The sequence below is a fragment of the Cydia amplana genome, chromosome 6 (assembly GCF_948474715.1).
Source record: "Cydia amplana chromosome 6, ilCydAmpl1.1, whole genome shotgun sequence".
In the NCBI taxonomy this organism is placed as follows: domain Eukaryota; kingdom Metazoa; phylum Arthropoda; class Insecta; order Lepidoptera; family Tortricidae; genus Cydia; species Cydia amplana.
In genome coordinates, this window is record NC_086074.1 from 15,658,803 (window position 1) to 15,681,097 (window position 22,295).

Genomic DNA, 22,295 nt, shown 5'->3' on the forward strand with positions numbered 1-22,295 from the left:
TGGCCTAGTGGGTAGTGACTAGTGACCCTGCCTGTGAAGCCGCGGTACTGGGTTGAAGACCCGGTAAGGGCATTTATCTGTGCAATGAAAACAGATATTTGGTCCTGAGTCTTGGGCGTTTTCTATGTATTTGTATTATCCTCATAAAATATCCCTATCTGAGTACCTACCCACAACACAAGCCTTCTTGAACTTACTGTGGGACTTAGTCAATCTGTGTAAGAATGTCCTATAATATTTTTTAATATTTATTATTTTAAATCCAAGATCCCGATTCAGATTTAACAGTTTATAATAAAATAATTTGATTTGTTCCCCATGTTGTGTAGTTTCTAACGGGTTTGAACTGGTTTTGATACGACCTTGATGATCATCTTGGCATTTGACGTGCAAGCTGCATGGCGTTTCACTTCATTTCGTACGAGTATGCACCAATTCACCGTGAGCGATCACAATTCATATCAATTCAAGCGATTCAAGATCATATCAAAATAAGATCAAAACCAAAATAAATTGTTAAATCTGAATCTGGCTCCAAATTCAAACGAAAAAGCCCTCTACTTTCTTTATTACTTACGAAAATCTTCACCGACACCGTTAAAATGCTGAATACAGATTGAATTATGTCAGACAAGTGCCTCGTTAATTGGTCTAGTAGGGATTCGCAGGCTTGTGGAGCTAATGAGTAAACTGATGTGTGTAACTTGCTTATGGAAAGACTTCTGTTGGTTTGTAGACTTAGTAGACTGAGACCAGAAGGTACATCTGCGTTTAACAGTATAGTCAAATTGAATCCAGGGTTTCATGTTTTCGTAGGTACCTATATATTTTATTTTACTGTTTCAAATTTGGAAACCTAAATAAAACACACACGCAAAAAAAACTTTCCATCAACATCGTGATGAACACACAACTGCAAAAGTGCATACCCACTTTATGCATTATTCCATATTGTTTGCTGTAAATTATTTGATAAATAAGGATTTTGTTTTAATTTTGACGTTTAGCATCCTAAATGCTATCAAAAATGAATACCTATGCAAATCTAGTCAACTTACACAAAGATTGATGGAAGTTTATTTTAATAAGAGAGATTAAATAACAAAATAAATCAAAATATTTTATACAAATATCTAAGCATAATACATAGCTATTGGCATTGTGTGAAAAAACTTTCTTTAATTTTTATTTTGGCGGATCAATGCCAGTGAAACGTGAAATCACAGTTCAGATGAAAATGTATGAAGACATGTTTTCAAGCGAAAAACATGTTTACTCACGGATATCTACATTTTATTAATGTAGAAAATCGTGTTGATTTTTCTCCGTCTAGTTTTCTGGCGATGCAAGCAAAGTTGGGTGAACTTCGTGTGTCGCAGCTCTTAACTTTGAAAGCAACTCGTAGTCTATTCATAGTTAGAAACAGTTCTATGTGCACAAGTTGCTAAAGTCAGAAGTTATCTCCTATGGTTATCGAAGCGTAAAATGTTTATCTTCTAGAAGGTAAGGCAACACATCAGGGCCGTATTTCACAAACTTGATCCACTCTGCAGTTATCTTTTGTAGAGCAAACTGTTCATCACGTGCTAATGTGTAACTTACCTATTACTTACTGTTGCACAGTGTTGCTCCACAGTTGCTCTGTAAAACTGAACTGCGGTATGGGTGCACCGTGATAGACCATTTCCTGCACATTTCTGGGTCGTTAAGTAACGATGGTATATCGCGTTAATGTTTACTTGTTGGAGCAGCAATGTATCGAATAGGTGGATTTTTAATGTCAGCGAGCGTCCAGATAGTGAGATAGATACTTGTAGTTTAATGTGCTTGTTGCTCGTTGCTATTCAGAAAAAAGACCCTGAATGCCTCTTACTCGGAAAAGTAGGTAGTTTTGTTGTAATCATAACCAATCTATGTAAAAAGAAAAAAAAATGGTAAAACTCATGTGAAACTCGCTGCAATTCGAAGTCTTCTTGCAAACTGACACTGACACAGTCAATAGTTTTTCCTTCCTGGCTATGTTTTGCTATGTAAATATTTCATGCGTGTAGTCAGCTGCCGAGAAAGAAAGAAGAATATGCTCTTTGGATTACTTTAACGATCTAATTTTATTGAGTGATTAAACTGACTACTGAAGTACTTAACTATTTATTCGATTAGGAAATCGCAAATAAAAATTGAGATCCATTTGCCAATACAGTTTCCACTGAGGCCATTAGACGTGATAAGGTAAAAGGGTTATTTTTGCCTGAAAAATAATACGACCAATCCTTCTAAGCAATATCAAAATCTCATTCACACCAGCAAAATTGTAATAGAATTCCATCTTGTTTGGTACATATGGCAAATTTAAGTCTAGACTGCAATCTAACTTAGGTCGTAACCTGCTTATACCACGTGTGTACACTCGGCACGGAAATTGAAATGCCACGACGTGTTTTCCTTGGCGGTAGCACATTTAAATTTCATCAAAGACTCGCGAGAACCATGTCTCGCGACATGAAATTGTATTTTCCACGCGAATAACGCGTGTATGTCGAAAGGCGTCGAGTACAATTTCGTTCTCTTCACGTTTTGTTTATAAATGTCAGATTCTTTTTGCTTCATCTTGCTTACTTTGGAATATATTTGGATCCTATCTCGGATCCTATCGGCTTTGATGACAATGATGATACGACTAAGAATAACATAAAGAGTACACCTAGACATTTCTGAATTACACATCATATACATAATACATATTTATAACAGACTATGATATGAATCATCATTATTACTAGATTATTTATTTATTACCTACCTACTTTGTTCTTACATTTTCATATTTCAAGTTGGCGAATCTTGATGCGGTAGGTACATTGAAAAGAGGAAGACTGAGAACTACTCAAGACTAAGAGGAAAACTATTATCTCTAGTAAGAAAGTAAGATAGTAATTAGACAGGTAAAAAAACAACCCTGATAGTCCAAGATAAAATTATTTTAAATGCAGGTGCATTCCTTTAAAATGCCATTGCTTAAATATCTTATTTCTTTTAAAATTCAGGAAGCTATTGTATAAAAGCAAAAGCATCTGCAAAAAATCTCTGAGCAATCGTTGCTAAAATATATTCAATCGGTCCGGGCCGCAGGAGCCCGCTATAAAATTTGTCCTCTCTTTGTTGCAGTCAAGCATAAATCCTCAACGGAGTCGAATCCTTATCGACACTTTATCCAGTAGATACAGGCGGGATGCAATTTGCACCCTCAAATTGCGTTTTCCGCTTTGCCTAGTTCTATTTTGGTCAACTGCCTCGGAGCTCTGTACATTAAACTGTAACTTCAACGTAAAACAAATCTAGTAAATTGTGGATTCAGTAGAGGTTTATTTAGGGTATAAGATGGATGTTGGTTTTTCGCGTTAAGGCATCTCTGGGTTTTGCTGAAATTTAAAATGACTTAGCATGTTGACGCAGAGATATCTCCGGAAAGTAAATGTTTAAAAAGTAGTGTTTTGAAATAAAATTGAGCATATTTCCTGTATAACTGCACTGCCCCACCATGCACGATAGTCGTAATATACTATTAAGAAAAGGGATTCATTTGGTTTAGAATGATTCTCAAATTTTTCCTAACGTAGTGCCGCATAAAGCGCACCACTCACACACTTGCCGCAGGGACAATACCGGTCGCACGGCGGTCGGAGCAATTTTAGGCTATTTTCTACACACTAGCCTGCCACTCAGTGTGCAAGTGATAGTCCCGCTGAACGCACGTCGACGAGAATGGCTCCTGTGTTATCAAAGCCGCCAATGAACTGACTGGAATTGCCCCAATCGTACTACACATGTAACAACCTAGCAGGGCGGTAGATACAATCTAGGGAGCTAGGAATGTCTTGCGCCCCTGCCGCCCTGCTGCAGGCCCAATCTAAAAATTGCCCCTGCTTCTCTACACACATCACAATTAAGGAGGCAATTAAGGGTCCAATTCCAATATTGCCCCTGCGGCAGGTGTGTGAGTGGCCTGCTTAAGATTTTAAATACTTAAGATGCATTATCAACGAAAAACCATTAAAGAAGTACGAATAATGTTTCTACAATAATTATAATATAATCGCTTTATAACCAAGCTTAGAAGAAGTATATCATTAACAATTCATTGTAGTTAGTATTGTATCATGCATGCCTTGCAAAATTAAATATGTAGGTAGGTACACTGTTTAAGGGTTGTACTAATAAAAAAGGTGCTCGGTCCCACGTACATTACGTACAAGTATCATATAAAACGTTGCTTAGGTAAATTCCTCAACCCTTTCTGGCCACAAACCGAGCTTTTGTGGCAAAAGAAATTCTTGCATATTCGGAATTACAACATATTTCAAGTGTTTGCGTTTGCCGAAATGAGTTGAATAATACCAGGATTTTTGGTATCAGCTTTGATGACTTAATTTATATTCGACATTATTTTAAATATGTACCTATGTACAATAATACAAACAAAAAGAAGAATTTCAATTTATATGTACCTACCTATTATTCAAAAATAGATTTTGCATTAAGTGCATATCGGTATTTATGTGATGAACACGAATAGTTTGTTCCCGAGTCTTGGATATTTTTTATCTATAAGTTTAAAAAAAATGGATTACCTAGTTTAAAGACCTTATTTTGAAGATTACAAGGAGGATAAAACTTTTTTTTACCTTTACAGGTGTTATTCGACAGTTTCACTCTCGGTCGCTTCACATCCTTCACAGAAGATGGATGTCCCGATGGCTACATGCAGATCCAAGAGGCCAGTAGGCCCCAAGTCGGCGGCTCCTGGTGCGGGACCTCGTGGGGCCCGTCCATATACTACAGTGAAACAAAATCCATTACGCTTATTATACGCTTACTACACTTGTCCAAAGATCAGAACAATTACAATTTTGATTTCCGTATGGCGTACAAAGTGTTAAGAAGAGAATATGCTACAGTACGATTTGGAGGAACGCCTCCATCAGGTAACTTTAATTTAAACATATTCGCATTAGTCTCCTAGTATTATGTCGTATTTGCCAATTACATACGTCTCTTTTATGCTGTACATTCAGCTAGAACCATAAACCGTGTAATAAATAAAACGCCACACAGAGATATTACTTTCTTACGGGAAAAACAAAAGAAATAGGCTACAAAAAGCGTTCACATATCTCATAACAATTTCTCGTTTCAGAACGTCCTTTTTTCAAGCTCAGGCCTCTGCCTTATCCCGTAAACATATCACGGGGTGAAGATACAAACGTCGCTAGAACGACAAAAACCGAGTATTACCTCGGGGATTTGATCTCTGGGACATATTGCTCGCGGATCTTCAGCGACTGCGATCGTAAAAACTGTAGGCTCCAGTCGCCGAATTTCCCAGGCGTTTACCCCAGAAACTTGACCTGTTACTACGCCGTGCGACAACACGAAGTGCCTCAAGGAAAACACGCTTTAATTGTGGTAAAACAGCCGAATGGTCAGCTCGTCTCAATTAGAAGTCAGAAGGCATTGTACGCCGCGTCTCAACAAGAGCGAGGAAACAATGGGCGGGAGCTGAAAGTCTGGCAACAATGCGACGAAGTGCAAGACTATGTTACCGTATACGACGGTTATACGACGAGAGATCCTGTTATTTTGAAGTTTTGCGGCGGCGGGGTCGCCGTCCCTGAAGCGATATCGAGCGGACCCGAATTATTAGTTGAATTCACTACATCACCTTTTGGAACATTCTTGCAGCCGGCGACTTTGCAGTCATTACACGGATTTCAGCTGGAAGTTGAGGTAAGATTTAAAGATCCCGACTAAGTAAAGTACTTTTTTATACAAATCTGGAACTTCATTTGCAAAACGACTGAAAAAGTTATCTAAGTGTCAGCGTTTGCTCTACCTCGTATAATAAATGCAAATTCCGTCGCAGCGTCGTCGGTGGCTCCAAAACTATAACCATTCACTGTAAATGCAAATTATACTTTGAAATAGTTTAATGTTATAATCCTAACGATATTATAATACAAATTTATGTACGGTTCAGTTAAATTCTGCTTTTATGTTTCAATGTGAATAGGTACTAGTACTTTATCGTCGCTGTAATACGATTTTAACGGTGACTTGTTTTTAAACAATTTTAAAGCGGTTTCTGGAGCTGGTTTGGATCCTCGCCAAATTGCAATTAAGCGAAAAGTTGATTCTAGATAATGTTCATTAATGATCATTAGCTACGATAAGAATCATCTTTGTGATTTTAGAATCCATATTAGGTAATTTAGAAGCTCATATGGCTATTATAGATTCAGCTTTATGTTTAGAAGATTCTGACTTGCACGATATAATAAATAAATAACAATGAATAACTTTTAACTTTATGCGTGTAGCATATTTAAAATAAAAAGATTAAAATACTCAATGTCCTTTCCTACAATACGAATACTGCTTATAAATCAATCCATGTATCGTACAATCGAAATCCTGAAATAATCCAAATTTATTTAACATGCTCGGAGACATATCATTAATATTACCTCTAAATAATCATTTCCATTCATTAGAGCTGTCTATACCTAATAGCTTGGAGGATACAACTAAACGGAGTAGCCATTAACAGGCTTTCCCCTCTGTCGAAAATAGGCGGCCAACGGTCATACACAATGTATGGACTGACGTTTATCTGACATGGCTATTTTTACGTTACGCATACATTTGACGTTCCCCTCCCCCGCAAAAATCGGCAGACTGTTTTGTACAGAAAATTACAGACATGGCGTCTCCGTTTGATTATATCCTCCCAGCCTAATAGCGATGGTATCCATGTGGACCATTTTACATTAATTTTAGAATAGAAACCCTGAAATGATTTACGATATTTGTTCATCTGTATAGTCTTTCATTTGTAGCTGGCCGCGAACGGCTAATCCTTTGTTTTTTTTTTTAATTCCCATGCAATTTTATTATGTATAATCGAGCCGCTTAATTGCAAATCTACTGTATGAATGTGTTATATTTTTAATGGGTCCATGCAATTTCGAACCTTGCTGTATAGTTCGATGTGTTTTCTAATATCTGTTGTTTGAGTGTATTCGTATCTGGCAGTCTAGCATAAGTTGCGTTCTCGCGCGCGAGTCCATACTTGAAGTCGCGCTTGATGTATGGAGTCGCGCGCGAGAACGCAACTCATGCTAGACCGTCTGATATGTTACTAAAAGGGGTTAACGATAGCATACAAGTATATATTGTGCAGAGTTATTTAAAATGTTTCGTTTTGGGTGAACGGTAATAAATCAAGAAGTGCCCTAGAGACCCCGCTTGGGCTCCGGCCAAAGTGTAATTAGTACCGAAGGCCCGAGCACATAATGGGGCAGCGACCAAACTGTATCCGCACATTGTTTCAACTACGAAATTAGGACGCGTCCCCCTTTTTGCAATGAAACTTAAAAGCAAATACTGGAGGCCATGTTATTCTACTCCAACACAAACTTAAGAGGATACGGGAGCTGAGATTTAAATATTTTAGGTAAATAAATATACCCGTCTCGCTAACGGAAGCGGCTCCTAAAACTAGTGCGATAAGGACAAGGCGAAAAATCCTGCCTAAAATTCTCAAAAAACGAGGTTTCGTACTCGTCTGTTTCCTCCTCCAAAACTTAAACAAATGTATCGAAACTTTGAGATCTAAATGAAAATGAAATGAAATTAAATGATATGTGTGATATGTGTCGGACAGTTTTGCTTTTTACGCTAATCGATGTCAGTTTTGAATACCATGCTTCTCTTTGCGGATAGTAAATTAGACCGTTTTTGCGAATATTTGAAGTGCTCTAGCGCCTTAAAAAATGAATATACCAAAAAAAAGCAAAACAGTCCGACACAGACATTAATAATAATAATATGTGCTGAAAAAATCATTGCTCTAGCTTCAAAAACCACGGAGGAAACTGTCGAGTACGTTTTTATGGAGAAATGATCACTCCAGTTGCCCTTTTAGCCAAACATGTATAGATAGTTGTATACTGACAAAACAATCAGATTCCTCGAACGCCGTTTTCACATCATTGGCTTTGATTAACGATTGCCTTCCGTTTGTGTTCATGTAATTAATCTGTTTCAGGTTAGATTCGTCGATCAACAGTCGCCGACATATGCTAAGAACAAAAGAGCTTGTGAGTTCTGGATCAGAGGCACGGGAAGGGGGATTTTGGAACACCCACAGCATTCTCTGCCACCGAACACAACATGTCTTTATCATATGCAGGGAATTGACACATCTGGGCCGTCAGGGCGGAACCTTATATACAGAAGGCCTTCATTTTCTGCCCCTAGATTCAGAGTGTGGTTCTCCGTATTAAAATTCTACGTAATTAATGCGCTTAATCCCAATTTGCCCGAAGACGAGTACTGCGGAAGTCATTTAAATATTTGGGACGGTCCTATGAGAATATCACCTGGATGCAGCGATATTTTTTGGTAAGTCCGTCGTCCTACTTTATATGTCTAAATACCTAATGCCTCTCACGGGATTAATCCTAAAAATCTAAAGTCTGGTGGAGCAAAATTCCTTTTAATCAGTAATTAATTGTAAATAAATTTCCTCGGTTTAGATACAATTGGATCGTGTTCAAGTTTTAAGAGTAGGTACCTATAGTTGATTTTAATGTAATTTTTTTATTTTATTATGAAGTGAATAAGTAATAAATAATTAATATTGTTCAAGTACCTAATATCTTTTGTGCTCGTTTCTTAATTACGAACAAAATTTTGAAACAAATGATCCAACGAAATTTAAAAAGTGAGTTTGTAATCGAAATAATGTCGTCAATTGAGAAAATAATATTATTTAATATTTTACTTATATGTCAGTGATAAAGACCGCTCAGTCCAAATGTCCCGCGCTACATCAGCTCAATCGGTGATCGTTGGTCGACCGCCCACAAATGCCACGCTCATCGCTCGGTTCTGCCGCGAGCGAGCGCCCCGGACCTGTGAGCACGCCATCTTGAGAAGATCCAGGACTTGCGCGCGCACAGAGAGCTTCCTGTCGAAAGGAGACTCGCTCACGTTGGAACTGAAGTTGACACAGGGAACAGCTCTAAAGTAAGTTAATCAGCCTTTAAAAGGTTTCGCCTGTAATCGTCAGAGCTCTTAGAACGGTTCTGCCACTAGCAGGCACCCAGGACATTGTGTAAGGAAATCTATGACTTACGCGCTCAGAGTCTCGATTGTCTCTCACTCACGTTTAGTTACTAAGGATAAATAAAGAAGAACGCTTCTGTAATAAGTCCAATCGCTTCTATAAAAGCAGATTATCCTGATCCTGATTTTATTTTTGCACAATATACCGTAACCTGTATTGTTCATGTACGAATATTCGTACCTTAATATAATGTTAAATGCATGCATGTAAAACAGCGTGTTGTTGCATGTGATAGAAAATATGTTTAACTTAATCAAGTATTACCTAATAAGTACTTTATTTTGCTAATTTCGTTTCGTTTTCTTTTATTCCAGGCCAATATTCTTCAAAGCTCTGTACGAGTTCGTCGACCTCCATCAAGACGGTGAGCCGTGGGGACGCGGTCCGTGTTCTAGAAGGTTTTCTTCCCGATCTTTTCCTGAGGCACCTCCAGATCCACCTGTCACGTTCTCCTCGCCTAGAGATGTCTTCCTGTATGGTCGCGGTGGCTCAAGAAATATAAGGTAAGATCTGCTCATACAAGTATAATTATTACAATAATTAAAGCCCTTATGCCTTATGCAGTATAATCAGGGGATTTAATTCTCATTAGTTTTCGTTTGATACTTTTTCACTTGCCTGTGATCTATAAGCTTTAGGATATTTGAAAGTGCATATATTTAGAAATATTATATTTGGATTTGTTACACTCATAATAAAATTTTATGTCTAGACATCTTTATTTTTTAATTCTATGAGTTGTGTTAAAATAAGCATCGGAACCAAGCAATCGGAAAATTAATGGTGGAGCATAATATTTTGAACTTGTTGGTAAAGATATCGGTATTCTCGTTTCAGTTGCACCTACCGTTTCGAGGCCAATCCAGGCGAGGTGATTCGTCTCCGGGTGTGGGGCGTCCGCAGTGGTGGCCGCCTTTGCCGCTCGGTCCATTCCGCGCATTCGCCCTGGTATCGTTGCGCAGGAGACCCGACTGCGGCTGTCAGGATCTTTGATAGACTGTGGAGAGATAGCGGGCCGGGGGTGCCAAGGGATTGCTTGTGCAGGTAACAAATATTTCTATTACCATATTAAATAGATATACTCATGAAACATTTATTTTAACATACCAAAAATCTGTAAGTCTAGGAAAACGAACAAAAATAGAAAGTGCGGTACAACTTGTAGTAGGCTGTCGAATAGGTGGTAAAAAATACATTCTTAAGACCACGAGGACCGCACGTCCACCGCTAACCTAACCTTTCTATCAAAACTAATACTAAATTTATAAACAAAATAATCAACTCATAGGTAGGTACTTACGTATTAAGTACCTACGCATATGGAGAATAAGTAAAATTAATACAGTCTAGAGAGATCGTAATCTTTTAATCCCCCGAAAATAAACGTGTGTTTAGTTCATTCAACACCTTATCCGCTTATTCACTTCATCCGCACACTCTACCTACAATAAAGTCTTAACATACGTTTTGCTTCGAATTTCCAGTGACATCAACGACTACGAATTCACATCGACCTCGACAATCGCGGAGCTCAAATTCGATGTAGTAAACATGTCCGCTGTGGACGACTTCAGGTCCTTCGGTTTCGAGGCGTCGGTGGAATTTATCAGGCTGGATACGGTGTGCGAGAGCTCGCATAAGGTGCATGGCGCCAGTGGCGAGCTGAGACTGGCGGCTATGCACCCGGCATCTGAAGCGGTAGGATTATCTCTTCCAATTTTCAAGTCTAGTAAAGTTTTTGTTTGACACCTATTTTCCTGCAATGCTCATGTGCTGAAGGAAATTCGGTAGTGTCCGTTTTGGTTATTCGAAATAACTAAGAACCTACTATTTAATAGGTAAGAACCTTCTTAAACCTTACTTCCGATCAATCTCATTTATTGAGAGAACAACAACATAAGTTCATGATCTGCTACCACTAAACATTTTATTGCTTATCACATCATCAGTATCAGGTTACATGTTATAAAGAATCCTTATGACTCTTATGAGAGTTCGTTTATTAAAAATATATATTCCATCACAATACATGTGGTGAAATTTTATAGAAAGCTCTTTTATCCCTAAAAAATTAACTTTTAGATGGAATTTTTATTGATAAAAGCTCTTATAAATATTTTTGTTGTTCGTTTGAATAAAAAATTCAAAAATAATTAATCAACAATTCCCCTAAAAATTATGGAATCTATAATTATGTACATACTCAAATCAAACGGACTTTTTGATACCTGAGAATATTTCACCTATATTCAGATCATTTTTCTCGTTACTAAAACTGCTTTCACATTACAGGAACACTGTGAACATCGTCCGTGGCTAATCGACCCGTCACCAGGCCGTTACCTGTACCTGCAGATTCAAGGAAGCATCATAAAAGAACCAGAGCTAGACAACTTCACACTTCTGAACAACATCACAGTGGCTCCCGACTTGCGACATTTGTGCAGGACGCAGAACAGAATAGCGGTGCATGCTGGTGGATTATCACCTATCTTCATTTGTCCACAACCCCCTGAAGAACAGGTAAATAAATTATTACTTGTTTAAAATATAACAATAAACAAAAACATATCAATTAACATTTTTATCAGACAACCATTACATTAAACGGTCATTGCTCAGTGAGATACAATTAAGAAACTCAACTTTTGGTTACCTATGACTGTGAGTATCAGGAAAGAAAGTTAAAACCGCAATTTCTATAAAGGGATCTTATAATCTCCATATTGCCAACTGATCGACAGAAACATCGAGCGACGATTCGTTCTGGTTATTTAAATACATACCTAAATGTTTAATAAAAGTGAGCGTGGAATCCAATTTAAGTTTTTATTAAGCGGTAGTTGTATTTTTAAACTATATTATATACTTGTAACTTGTAGTTTAGATCCTAGTTTAGCACATACATCAGTAGGAGTCTGATACCTATTAAAATAAGTTATAATTTCAGTGGGAGGAGGTCGTAGAGATATTCTCCGAAGGCTGGTCGAAAGAAGTAGACGGTCTAGCGCGTCACGTACTGGGCCCGCCGCCGTCGCCGGACCGCTTCGACCTGGACTGGCCAAGGTCCCTATCAGTGGAGCTTATTGCGGTGGAACACGGCTCTTACTACGTGTCCTGGCTGGAACTTTCTAGAAGGTAAGAGGAAGGTGGTTTGCTTCACGATACATTATAGCTGCAATAAGATTTAAGTACGATCGTTCCGTTGACTGTATACAAGATAGTATAATTTTAAAGTAGAAATCAAGTCATGCTCACACGGCGTGCTGGCGATTTTCAACAAGTCAGTGCCGTTTAAACTGTGTACCTCTTTCTTGCGATAGATGTCGCTGTGAGCCCTTTGAAGGCGTAGTGTTGGTTGAAAGATTTGATAGCTCTGTATAATTTACGAGGCTCTGAAAGCCAAGGTTGCTAGTTCATCTTTGGGGCGCTTGTGCTTTATACTTTTTTATATTCCGTAGAAGAATGATTCTGCTTTACATAACAAATATACTTCCTTTTCCAGACACGCCAGCGAACGTGGCGGTGTGTTCGCCATGTCTGGCGACTGTGAGTACCGCTGCGCATCTCTAGACGCCTGCATAGAACCCACGTTGTGGTGTGACGGGATCGCGCAGTGCCCGCACGGGGAAGACGAGCGCCTGGCTCAATGTTCCGCGTTGTTGCGAGTCCCGGCGCACTACGCTGCTGCTATGTTGGCGTTCGCGGTGTTGGCGGCTACCGCGGTGGTGAGTATTTACATATACCTAATTAGTTAGTTATTCTGGGCAGTTTCCGCAAGTCTACAAAGTGTGTGATATCTGATACTTATTACTACTTATTCAGTATAAGTGGATGAGGCTGAGGCTGATGTGCTGAAAGTCAAGCTCAATGACTTGCCACCGAGGAGGCCTATATCCAACAGTACTGATACAGGCTACGACTGATAATGCTGACGATGTATTGTGAGGCAGCATGATGCAGTATTCTAACTTGCAGAGATTGTTGTACAAGTTTTATCCACTTCTTGGACTAATTTAAGCTATGCTATGCAACACATACTTTAGTTTGTGTTCTGCAGATGTCGTAGCCAGATTTTAAAATTCTTAATTTTATGATGTGGTAATAATTGTATGAAATGATCGGTTGGCCACATCATGAGAAAGTCAAACCTAACAGCCTTATCATGAACTAATCAATTATAATGGCATTTCTTGATCAAATTCTATGATCTGGACACGATATAGGTAAGTATGTATATCGTCGCCTAGCACCCATAGCATAGCTTTGCTTAGTTTGGGGCTAGGTTGATCTGTGTAAGATGTCCCCCAATATTTATTTATTTATATGCTGTTTACTATTCTCTTTTTCTTGTATAAACAATAGTTCATTTTGGTTACAGTTGGCTGTAGCGCGCAACTGCCGACGGCGCCGCTCCGCGCTCCAGCAGCGCCTGAAGAGCCTCTCCTCGGACACCGCCATCTTCGACGAAAAAGAAGTGATTTGCTGACCAAGCGAGGACTCCGTGCGATACGTGGAAGTAGACCGCGTCACCACCGTGTGACGTGCTTCCCGCGCGGAGTCCTTATGGGCACATGTTGTTTCACTTTCCAAATCACCAGCTCTGAGGATGGAAATGTACTGTTGTTGAGGAACTTTGTTCGCATGAGGGTCAGTTAAGAACACGCAAAGGCACTAAAGCATATAACGCTCAATATTAATGAATGGTTTTATTTGTCTAGATAGTTTCAAAGATTGTCTTTACAGGTACATACAGTATTTTAAAACGCTTATAAATAGTGCGAGGTGACCACACATAGCTGCAATATTTTCTTGTTTCTAACTTTCTACCCTGGTGCGATCAGCACTACGTACTGAGGCATCCTACATCATTTTTCTTGCGCACTACAACAGCCCGAGTACACACAGATTATGACAATAAAACTCATTTTTTAAAACAATTTACATGATTACACGTAATGAACACGGACGCAACTGAAATAAGTATTCGCGTACCTGTACTAAATTAGTCCAGGAGCCTAACCAAAACTTTACTAAATTAGTAAATTGAGATGACTGCGAGTTGTCTTAATAAGCTCCATCCAATAGGTAGAACAACGGAACCTATTTATTTAATGTCACCAAAAAACAAGTAGCGTCTGCCTAGTTTCTTCACTTTTGCGGTGTTCCTTACTGATTTTATTGTAAGTAAAAAGATATTGGGTAAATCGCTAATGCAATAAAAGTGTTGGTTGGTATTCTTAGAGGATTAGACGCGAAGCGATTAAAGTACGACTTGTTGATAGGATTAATGGTTGTGTGAAAAAGTGTTCGCATTTTGAGCACTTTTCGTATGCAGCCAAATTATTGGATTATAAATAATAGACGATCTCAATTGATATTTATTAGTAATGATAATGGGCAGTGTTTTTAAAATTGAAGTGTCGAGTCCTCACAGCTGGTTCAGAGTCGAAGTTTTTAGAAATGTAAATACGGTTGGGATTTAAAAATGAGAATGTTCTTAAATTTTGGACCAAGTGCAGTCGATCGGTGTTTGTAACTTAATATAAATTTATAATTAATTGTTCAAATCCCGGATGCTTTTTATTTGAGCAGTTTACGCAAGAGGAAAACAATAAGTCAACGAAAATTTATGGTACAAACCAAGAAAAGTCATAAAATATTTTAAACAAGTAAAAAAATCTAAGAAAGTATGTTGATGAATTATCTATTTATATTAAATACTTAAATAAACTCAAGAGCAATTAAATTAAATTTTTCAGTAACTATGTGTTTTTAATACAACTTAACAAAAAAAATATGTACAAGGGTAAATACATTCAAAACAGATAACATTTAACGCACAATGTATGATTCTGGGTGAGTGGCCGATCGACTCTGGCACAATTTGAGTTACGAGTTATTGTGATTATTGCAACATTTGTACATAAAAAGTGAATTCGTAGCAAGTATTGTTCTCATTCGTTAATGTTTAGGCACAGTTACTTACATAACACTACAGCAAATGGGTCAGCCGCATTCGAGGGAAGCCAGTGCTGTCAAACTGGTTTAACTTGACAGACATTCAGACGTACTCATTTGAGTAACCACTGTTGAATTGAAATACACCACTTTCAAAAAACATTTCAAGCGTCAATATTATGTTATGAGACATGGATCGAAGACGGTGTGATAGTAATAATTCAAAAACGTGTTTTTTTGTCTGGTGTGTCTGATGTAGCATTATGTAATCGGTGGTTTAGGATTAATATGATATCGTTACGGCAATAATTTTATTTAAAGTTGTTTGATTGGTGCAATCGAAATCATACCCTGTGTTCTGAGTAACTTAAGTAGTATTCGTATACGTGATATAAAACTGCCATTTTTATATAAAATATTGTTCGTATGTCGTTATGAATATTATGAAATTTATTTGTGACTCGTTTGTTTTTGTAATTCGTTTTGGATGTCAAATATTGTTCTAGCGTCATTTACTGTACCTACTTACGAATATTCCAATTATTACCATCTTGAAAAATCATTCATAATGTAGAAGACCTAATATTGTAATTCATGAAATATCCTATTGTATTGGAAACGGTGTAAATATAACTAAGACTATTCATATCTTAGAAATGTATTAAAGTGATATTGTTTGTTTCCCAGGGAAAGTCATAAATTTTACGATATCGCGGTTAACTATTAGTGAAAAAAAAAATTTAGCAAACTTATTCATCTAAATGATAACGCTGAAACAAAAACAAAAAAAAAACGTTGATTACTTATTTAAATATTTAGTTGGAAATGCAATTAGAAATCCGAATAACAATTTGAAAATTTTAGATAGAGAATCATAAAGAAAATATTACAAAGTTATTAGCTATTTGATTCAGAAAATGAGTTTAATATTTAAAATATTTGAAACCCGCTTTGTTATGCTATTTTCAATTATTTCGGTTTAGGTATCCTAAAAATAAGCTAGTGAATTTATTAATTAAGAAATTATAGTGACACTGGATTTAGAAAATGTTTGTATCGTCTTCCATAATGTATGAGAATTCCGGTTTGTTTTCCCTTCACCTAAACTATAATTTAAAATAGATATCATATACTAAAGAAATAAATTCATGGCTTCGAGCGCCCAAGGCGGGAATCTCACCGGTCTACGGCATTTTGACATAGTTTAGCGATTAATTATTTAAATAAATAACTTTTCTTTTTGACAGAAAGTTCAAATTGAATTGACAGATTTTTGTGGATTGGTTCCTTTTCCCTAAATTACTCACCACTAGGGTTTGCAATCCGGATCTGGAATGTATGAATTTATCCGGATCTGTATCCGTATCCGCGGATCTTCCCGTACATTTCGGATCCGTCGTGCAAACCCTACTTACCACTTACCGTTCCACCACTTGGTGTCCTTTTCATGTATTCTATTAGTAATACCAGAAAGTTTCTTCTTAATGGATTACTGATAGTTCTCAAGTTACAAGGTTCTGTGGAACTGGCCCCTGTTTATCGATGTTATTGTTCCAATGAGGTAGAACTAAATAGCAGATTGCTACAGACAGACAACTACAGACAAATCTAATGATAAAAGCTAACGTGATTTTCTGAGGTCTCAAATGGTAAAAACCGTAATAATGAAAGCGCAAATCTTTCTAGCAGCCTCTTAGGGCTGATTTAGACGGCGCGCGAACTCGTAAACGATTTTAGTTACATTGAGGACCATTGAGGTTACATCAATTCAGCCGACCGATCAAACGACCCAATGTAATGTAATGAAACTCGCATGCGATTTCTCGCAATGAGCCTAGTCGGTAGGTAGTGAACCTGCCCTGCCTACGAAAGAGAATAATAAATATTAATTTTAATCAGCGACAATTGATGCTTAGGACCCATTCTCATAATGGCAGAATCGATTAGCTTTTGTCACCCCGTTTAGAGCCATTAAATTATCAGTTTTTACCCAATTTCCTAAGTATATGAAATCTAAAACCCGAAATGTTTCACAGAGAGACAGCACGGTCATTATAATGGTAACTTTACAAATCGACATTATAATGGAAGATAAAGGATGACTCACGCTAGAACGGGCCGGGGCCGGGCCAGAGCTTCCGGAGCTTCATTTACTAGGTATGGAAAGTACCATGTGATCACCGATCAGCCGTCATAGAAAATGACATGTCGGACACCCCGGCCCGGGCATGGCCCGGTCTAGCGTGAGTCATCCTTAAGCCGCATCAGGTTCATCCTGGATGACAATAATGATGGATAATAGCTAAAGAGATACCTAATTTCATGTTCAAAACATTGATTACGAAGAGTTAAATGATGATAAATAAGAAGTTTTTGAAATAAATTATTTATTGCATGATCTGTGTCTTGTTATTTCTATACAAGCCATTTTATTAGGTACTTCTACATAGAGTCTGTGCGGAAAGAGAAGAGTCGTGAAATGTATGCGGGATCCAGTACATTCTACGACTCCTCTCTGTCCGCACAGACTCTACTCGCCTATGCAATGAGTTAATGTGACTTAAAGTACGATATTAAGCTACAAAAACCTAAGGAAACTTCTTGGTCCATCTTGCAATTAGCTGTTCATTGTTCAACTTGCTATCGGTACGGAAAAAGAACACTAATTTAAAAATATCACTGTTATTACATGATTTGTTGTTGTGTGCGTGCCTCTACTCTCTTTCCGACACCTAAAGTCTATTTTTTTATTCGGTAGACCAAAATGACATTTCATAATATGAAATAACATTTTATGTTCATACTATGAACTGTCATTTCAGTCTACCGAATAAAAAAATAGACTTTAAATATAGGTATACAAGTTTAGTCTATCTATTTTTAAGTTTAATATCTGGGTGACCGAGCTTCGCTCGGAAAACATAAAAAAACTCGAAAATGCGCGTTTTCCCAGAGATAAGACCTAGCTAGATCGATTTTTCGCCCCCAAAAACCCCCATATAGCAAATTTCATCGAAATCGTTAGAGCCGTTTCCGAGATCCCCGAAATATATATATATATAAATAAACAAGAATTGCTCCTTTAAAGGTATTAGATTAGATAGATAGATAGATAGATAGATTCAATACACGTCCGACACATCCACCTCACCTCGCAAGCATTCAAAGAGTTTGTTTATGAAAATAGGAACACGTGACGCCATCTATACGATATGACGCAAACTTTGTGGGCTCAAAGGTAGAACGACTGGGAGTAGGGAAGGGTAACCAGTGATCCCAGCAATTGTCAAAAGATGGCCACCAAGTTATCATACAGACGAATTGCAACCAGACTGCTATTTGTATGGGAACTGCACGCCGACTGCACGCCGACTGCACGCCGACTGCACGCCGACTGCACGCCAACTGCAACGTCGGCGTGCAGCTTCCATACAAGTTGCGGTCGGGTTACAGTCCGTCTATACCGGCCCCTAGTAGGTAGGTACTTTAAATGAGAACTTTCCCGTATCATCAAATTAATAAGATTGGCGCTATTTAAAAGTAATTACTCCAATTTAGACATAGTGTAGGTACAGAGGCATCTTAGGGCCTGCTAACTATTCAGTATCCTCCTAAGGCCCAAGGTCCTACATAATAATATAGTACCTATTCAGTTCGATGTAATTTAAACCATGTTCAATTGGAACAGAGTCGCTTTTGCTTTGTTTTGTTCAATTTTTAAACAAAGCTAAATCAATTTCCTACAATTGAGGTAAAAATTTCAGTGGCAAATTTTGGATGTTTCGTTTGTATGGCTGGGCCTTAGGAGGGTATGGGATACCTACGTATGCACTGTCACTGCCAAGTCTGTGCAAACTTAGGAGGGTATGGGATACCTACGTATGCACTGTCACTGCCAAGTCTGTGCAAACTTAGGAGGGTATGGGATACCGCAGTGGCGTAGCTAGAGGATATGGCGCCCGGGGCAGGCACCAAATTTGCGCCTCTCCCCCCCCCCCCCTCCCAAACGAAATGAACTAACGAAAGGGTTACTTTTTACTTATTAAAGTTTACTTTTGATTTAGACAAATAAGTGTTTTTTTAGTCCATCGGTGGCTAACAAGCTTACGACTCACCTGATGGTAAGCGGTCACCGCATCCTATGGACGTCTACACTCCAGGGGCGTTACATGCGCGTTGCCGACCATTTTAAAACTTATACACTTCTTTTTTCGAGATCTCCTTAGACTTGAAAGTTCGCTTGTAAGTTTGGGATCGTAGACTATTCATAGCGCGCCTTTGGACTGATTGGAAGGGACCAAGGTGGCATCTAGGTGCTCCTGCCCAAAGGTGACAGCAGTACTCATTATATGGGATCTGTCCATGGTCGTACGCAGCATTTTTTAAGGGGTGGGGCAGAAGTAGGGGAGGCTGGGGACGTTGTAACAGGGTACGGTTGAAACAGAGATTCTTAGCTTATGGTCAGAGACCAGGGTGGGACAACTGTCCCACCTTGCCTCACCGTGGGTACGCCTATGGATCTGTCTGCCCCAGAGTAAAGTATCGGCTCCCGTTATTGAGCACACCGAGTTTTTTGGATACGAGCGCAGCCTACCCAGCAAGGTGGCTACGAAATTGGACGTCACTGATGGAGATGTCAACACCGAAGCTCCCAATACTCCCTGACATGGGAAGGGTTGTGCTTTGAAAAATGAGGTTTTCTTAGCGGTAAACGCGCAAAATTGAGCCTTGGTGGGATTGAATTGGACTAAATTCTCCCGATCCCACACCGTAACTCTAGATAGAATGCTCTCAATACCTGACACAGGTTTTTCACGGCATTCTAGTATCACAGAACGAGCGATGTTGGCACGGCATGTGTTATATAGGTTGGTCCAAACCTTGCCGTCATAAAATTTTTTTTAGATTCCTCACGCTGTGGGCTATCAGAATATGTATGTTAGCCGACTTTTCGTAGTTTTCGAATTAGGTATATTTTTTATTTCTTTTAACTTTTGTTGAGAAATTTCGGGGTGAAGCAATTATTTATAAAAAAAAAACTATTGAACTTTTTTGAATATTTCTTTTTGTAACATAATCCTTCACAAACGGCGCAGTGATACTTAATAGTCATAATTTGTCAGAGTCGCCGGTCAAAGGAACTGGAGCTGCAAAGCTTCCAAATTAGTAATTCATTACAAAAATCCTCTATTGTTATTTCTACTATTATTTTATGGGGTCACTTCCCCATCGCTATTTCATGTTATCAGTGCAAATACCACGAACAATTATTAGAAGGCATAAAAGCAACGCAAAGCTTCACCCCGGAATTTCTTAACAAAAGTTAAACTCGAATTCTACGAAAAATCGGCTAACATACATGGGGTATATTCTGATAACCAAAGACTCTATCCATCTATAGACTCTGATGAGGATTCTAAAAAAATTTTTTGGACGTCAAGGTTTGGACCACCCTGTATACACGGTGGCTAAAAAATAACTGCATTTCCGTTGCCAGGGAGGCTTTGGGATTATACTGAGCAATTTTTACAATGAGACCAACCCCTAAGTCGTGAAAAAAAAATTTGACTGTTTCCTACATTTTGGCTGGTCTATTTTCTATGGGAGGTCCTTTTGGCGCCCCCCCTTGGACGGCGCCCGGGGCACGTGCCCCCCCCAGCCCCCCCCCCCCTAGTTACGCCACTGGGGATACCTACGTATGCACTGTCACTGCCAAGTCTGTGCAAACTTAGGAGGGTATGGGATACCTACGTATGCACTGTCACTGCCAAGTCTGTGCAAACTTAGCATGGTCGGATACTTAAATATTTGTTCCATGTACCCTAACCAGGCCTTCCCCATTCCATATTATTTAATAACAATATAAGGTAGCAATAGACTGGCTAAGTACCTACATATAAATTCAACAGTTCTGGTTCATTGCAATAAAATAACCTGTTTCCTGTCACAATAATAGTAGTTAGTGAGATATTCGTTGATTATAAAATCCTATCCACTATTTTGTTCTACTTAAGAGTTGATCTATTCAGTTTGATTGAGAAAATAACCGCTGTTTGCAATGTTGCCGGGTATGAAGTAACAATATACTTACCAGTATACCTGCGGGCTCAGCACGGTTCCATTTTTATCGACTATCACTATGCCCGTCACTTTCGCACTTACATACTTGTTAGAACGTGACAGGCATGGTGATAAACGATAAAAATGCGACCGTGCTACTAGGGCTGGTCAATATAAGCAATAACTCCATAAAAATGGAGCAAAGGAAAATTTCTAAAAATAACTTCTTTTAATTTTGAGTGAAGAGTGATCATCCACTTGTAAGTATTTTTCTGCAGTTAAGGTTATTTAAGTTTTAATGAAATACCCAATTAAATTGAAAGCGCTGGTGGCCTAGCGGTAAAAGCGTGCGTCTTGCAATCCGGAGGTCACGGGTTCAAACCGCGGCTCGTAGCAATGAGTTTTTCAGAACTTATGTAAGAAATATCATTTAATGTTTACCATTCGTTAATCCCAATAAGGCCTAGTTTACCCTCTGGGTTGGAAGGTCAGATGGCAGTCGCTTTCGTAAAAACTAGTGCCCACGCCAATTCCTGGGATTAGTGGACAAGCGGACCGTGAGCCGTGGCAAAATGCCGGGACAACGCGAGGAAGATGATGATGACCCAATTAAATTGAAAAGTCTTTTGAGAAACGTTCGAGTAACAAATAAAATAAGATCGAATAGTCTGTGCGGAAAGAGAAGAGTCTAACTTTCGTTTCCGCAGACATTTCATAACTGTTGTATAACATCCTTATTCGACAAAAAATCTCTAAATAATTCATAATAATAATTCATAATTCATAATATTTTAGTTACAAAAAAAAAGTTGGTACGTTATTTAAGTCCGTCCTTTTAGTCGTCCATGCACAGCATGCAAATCTTACAAGCTAGCCTAAATTTACATTATTTTATTAAATACAATTTTATTTACAAATTATAGCTAAAACAACAACCAGAACTAAAAAGTAAAATAAAATCAAGAATAAAATCTAAATATAATGTCAAAATATAAATAATAATTAATTAATGACCAGAAACAATAACTTGATGTAAATTTTTTATTAGATTTACGTCGTTTAAGTTGTCTAAAAGAAAAGAATAGGC

General features: G+C 38.3%; 1 protein-coding gene across 1 annotated transcript in view; it reads left to right on the top strand.

Moving 5' to 3' along the window:
- LOC134648926 (uncharacterized) overlaps positions 1-13,871 on the top strand; it is a 125,767-nt gene extending 111,896 nt beyond the window's left edge. Inside the window, exons 4-14 of the mRNA XM_063503548.1 lie at positions 4,691-4,982; positions 5,195-5,784; positions 8,105-8,460; positions 8,854-9,087; positions 9,502-9,690; positions 10,025-10,231; positions 10,672-10,885; positions 11,480-11,710; positions 12,138-12,325; positions 12,693-12,915; positions 13,569-13,871. Of these exons, the coding sequence (XP_063359618.1) occupies positions 4,691-4,982; positions 5,195-5,784; positions 8,105-8,460; positions 8,854-9,087; positions 9,502-9,690; positions 10,025-10,231; positions 10,672-10,885; positions 11,480-11,710; positions 12,138-12,325; positions 12,693-12,915; positions 13,569-13,676 (2,832 nt within the window). The 3' untranslated portion in view covers positions 13,677-13,871. The remainder of the gene's footprint in view (positions 1-4,690; positions 4,983-5,194; positions 5,785-8,104; positions 8,461-8,853; positions 9,088-9,501; positions 9,691-10,024; positions 10,232-10,671; positions 10,886-11,479; positions 11,711-12,137; positions 12,326-12,692; positions 12,916-13,568) is intronic.
- Positions 13,872-22,295: the final 8,424 nt, after the last annotated feature.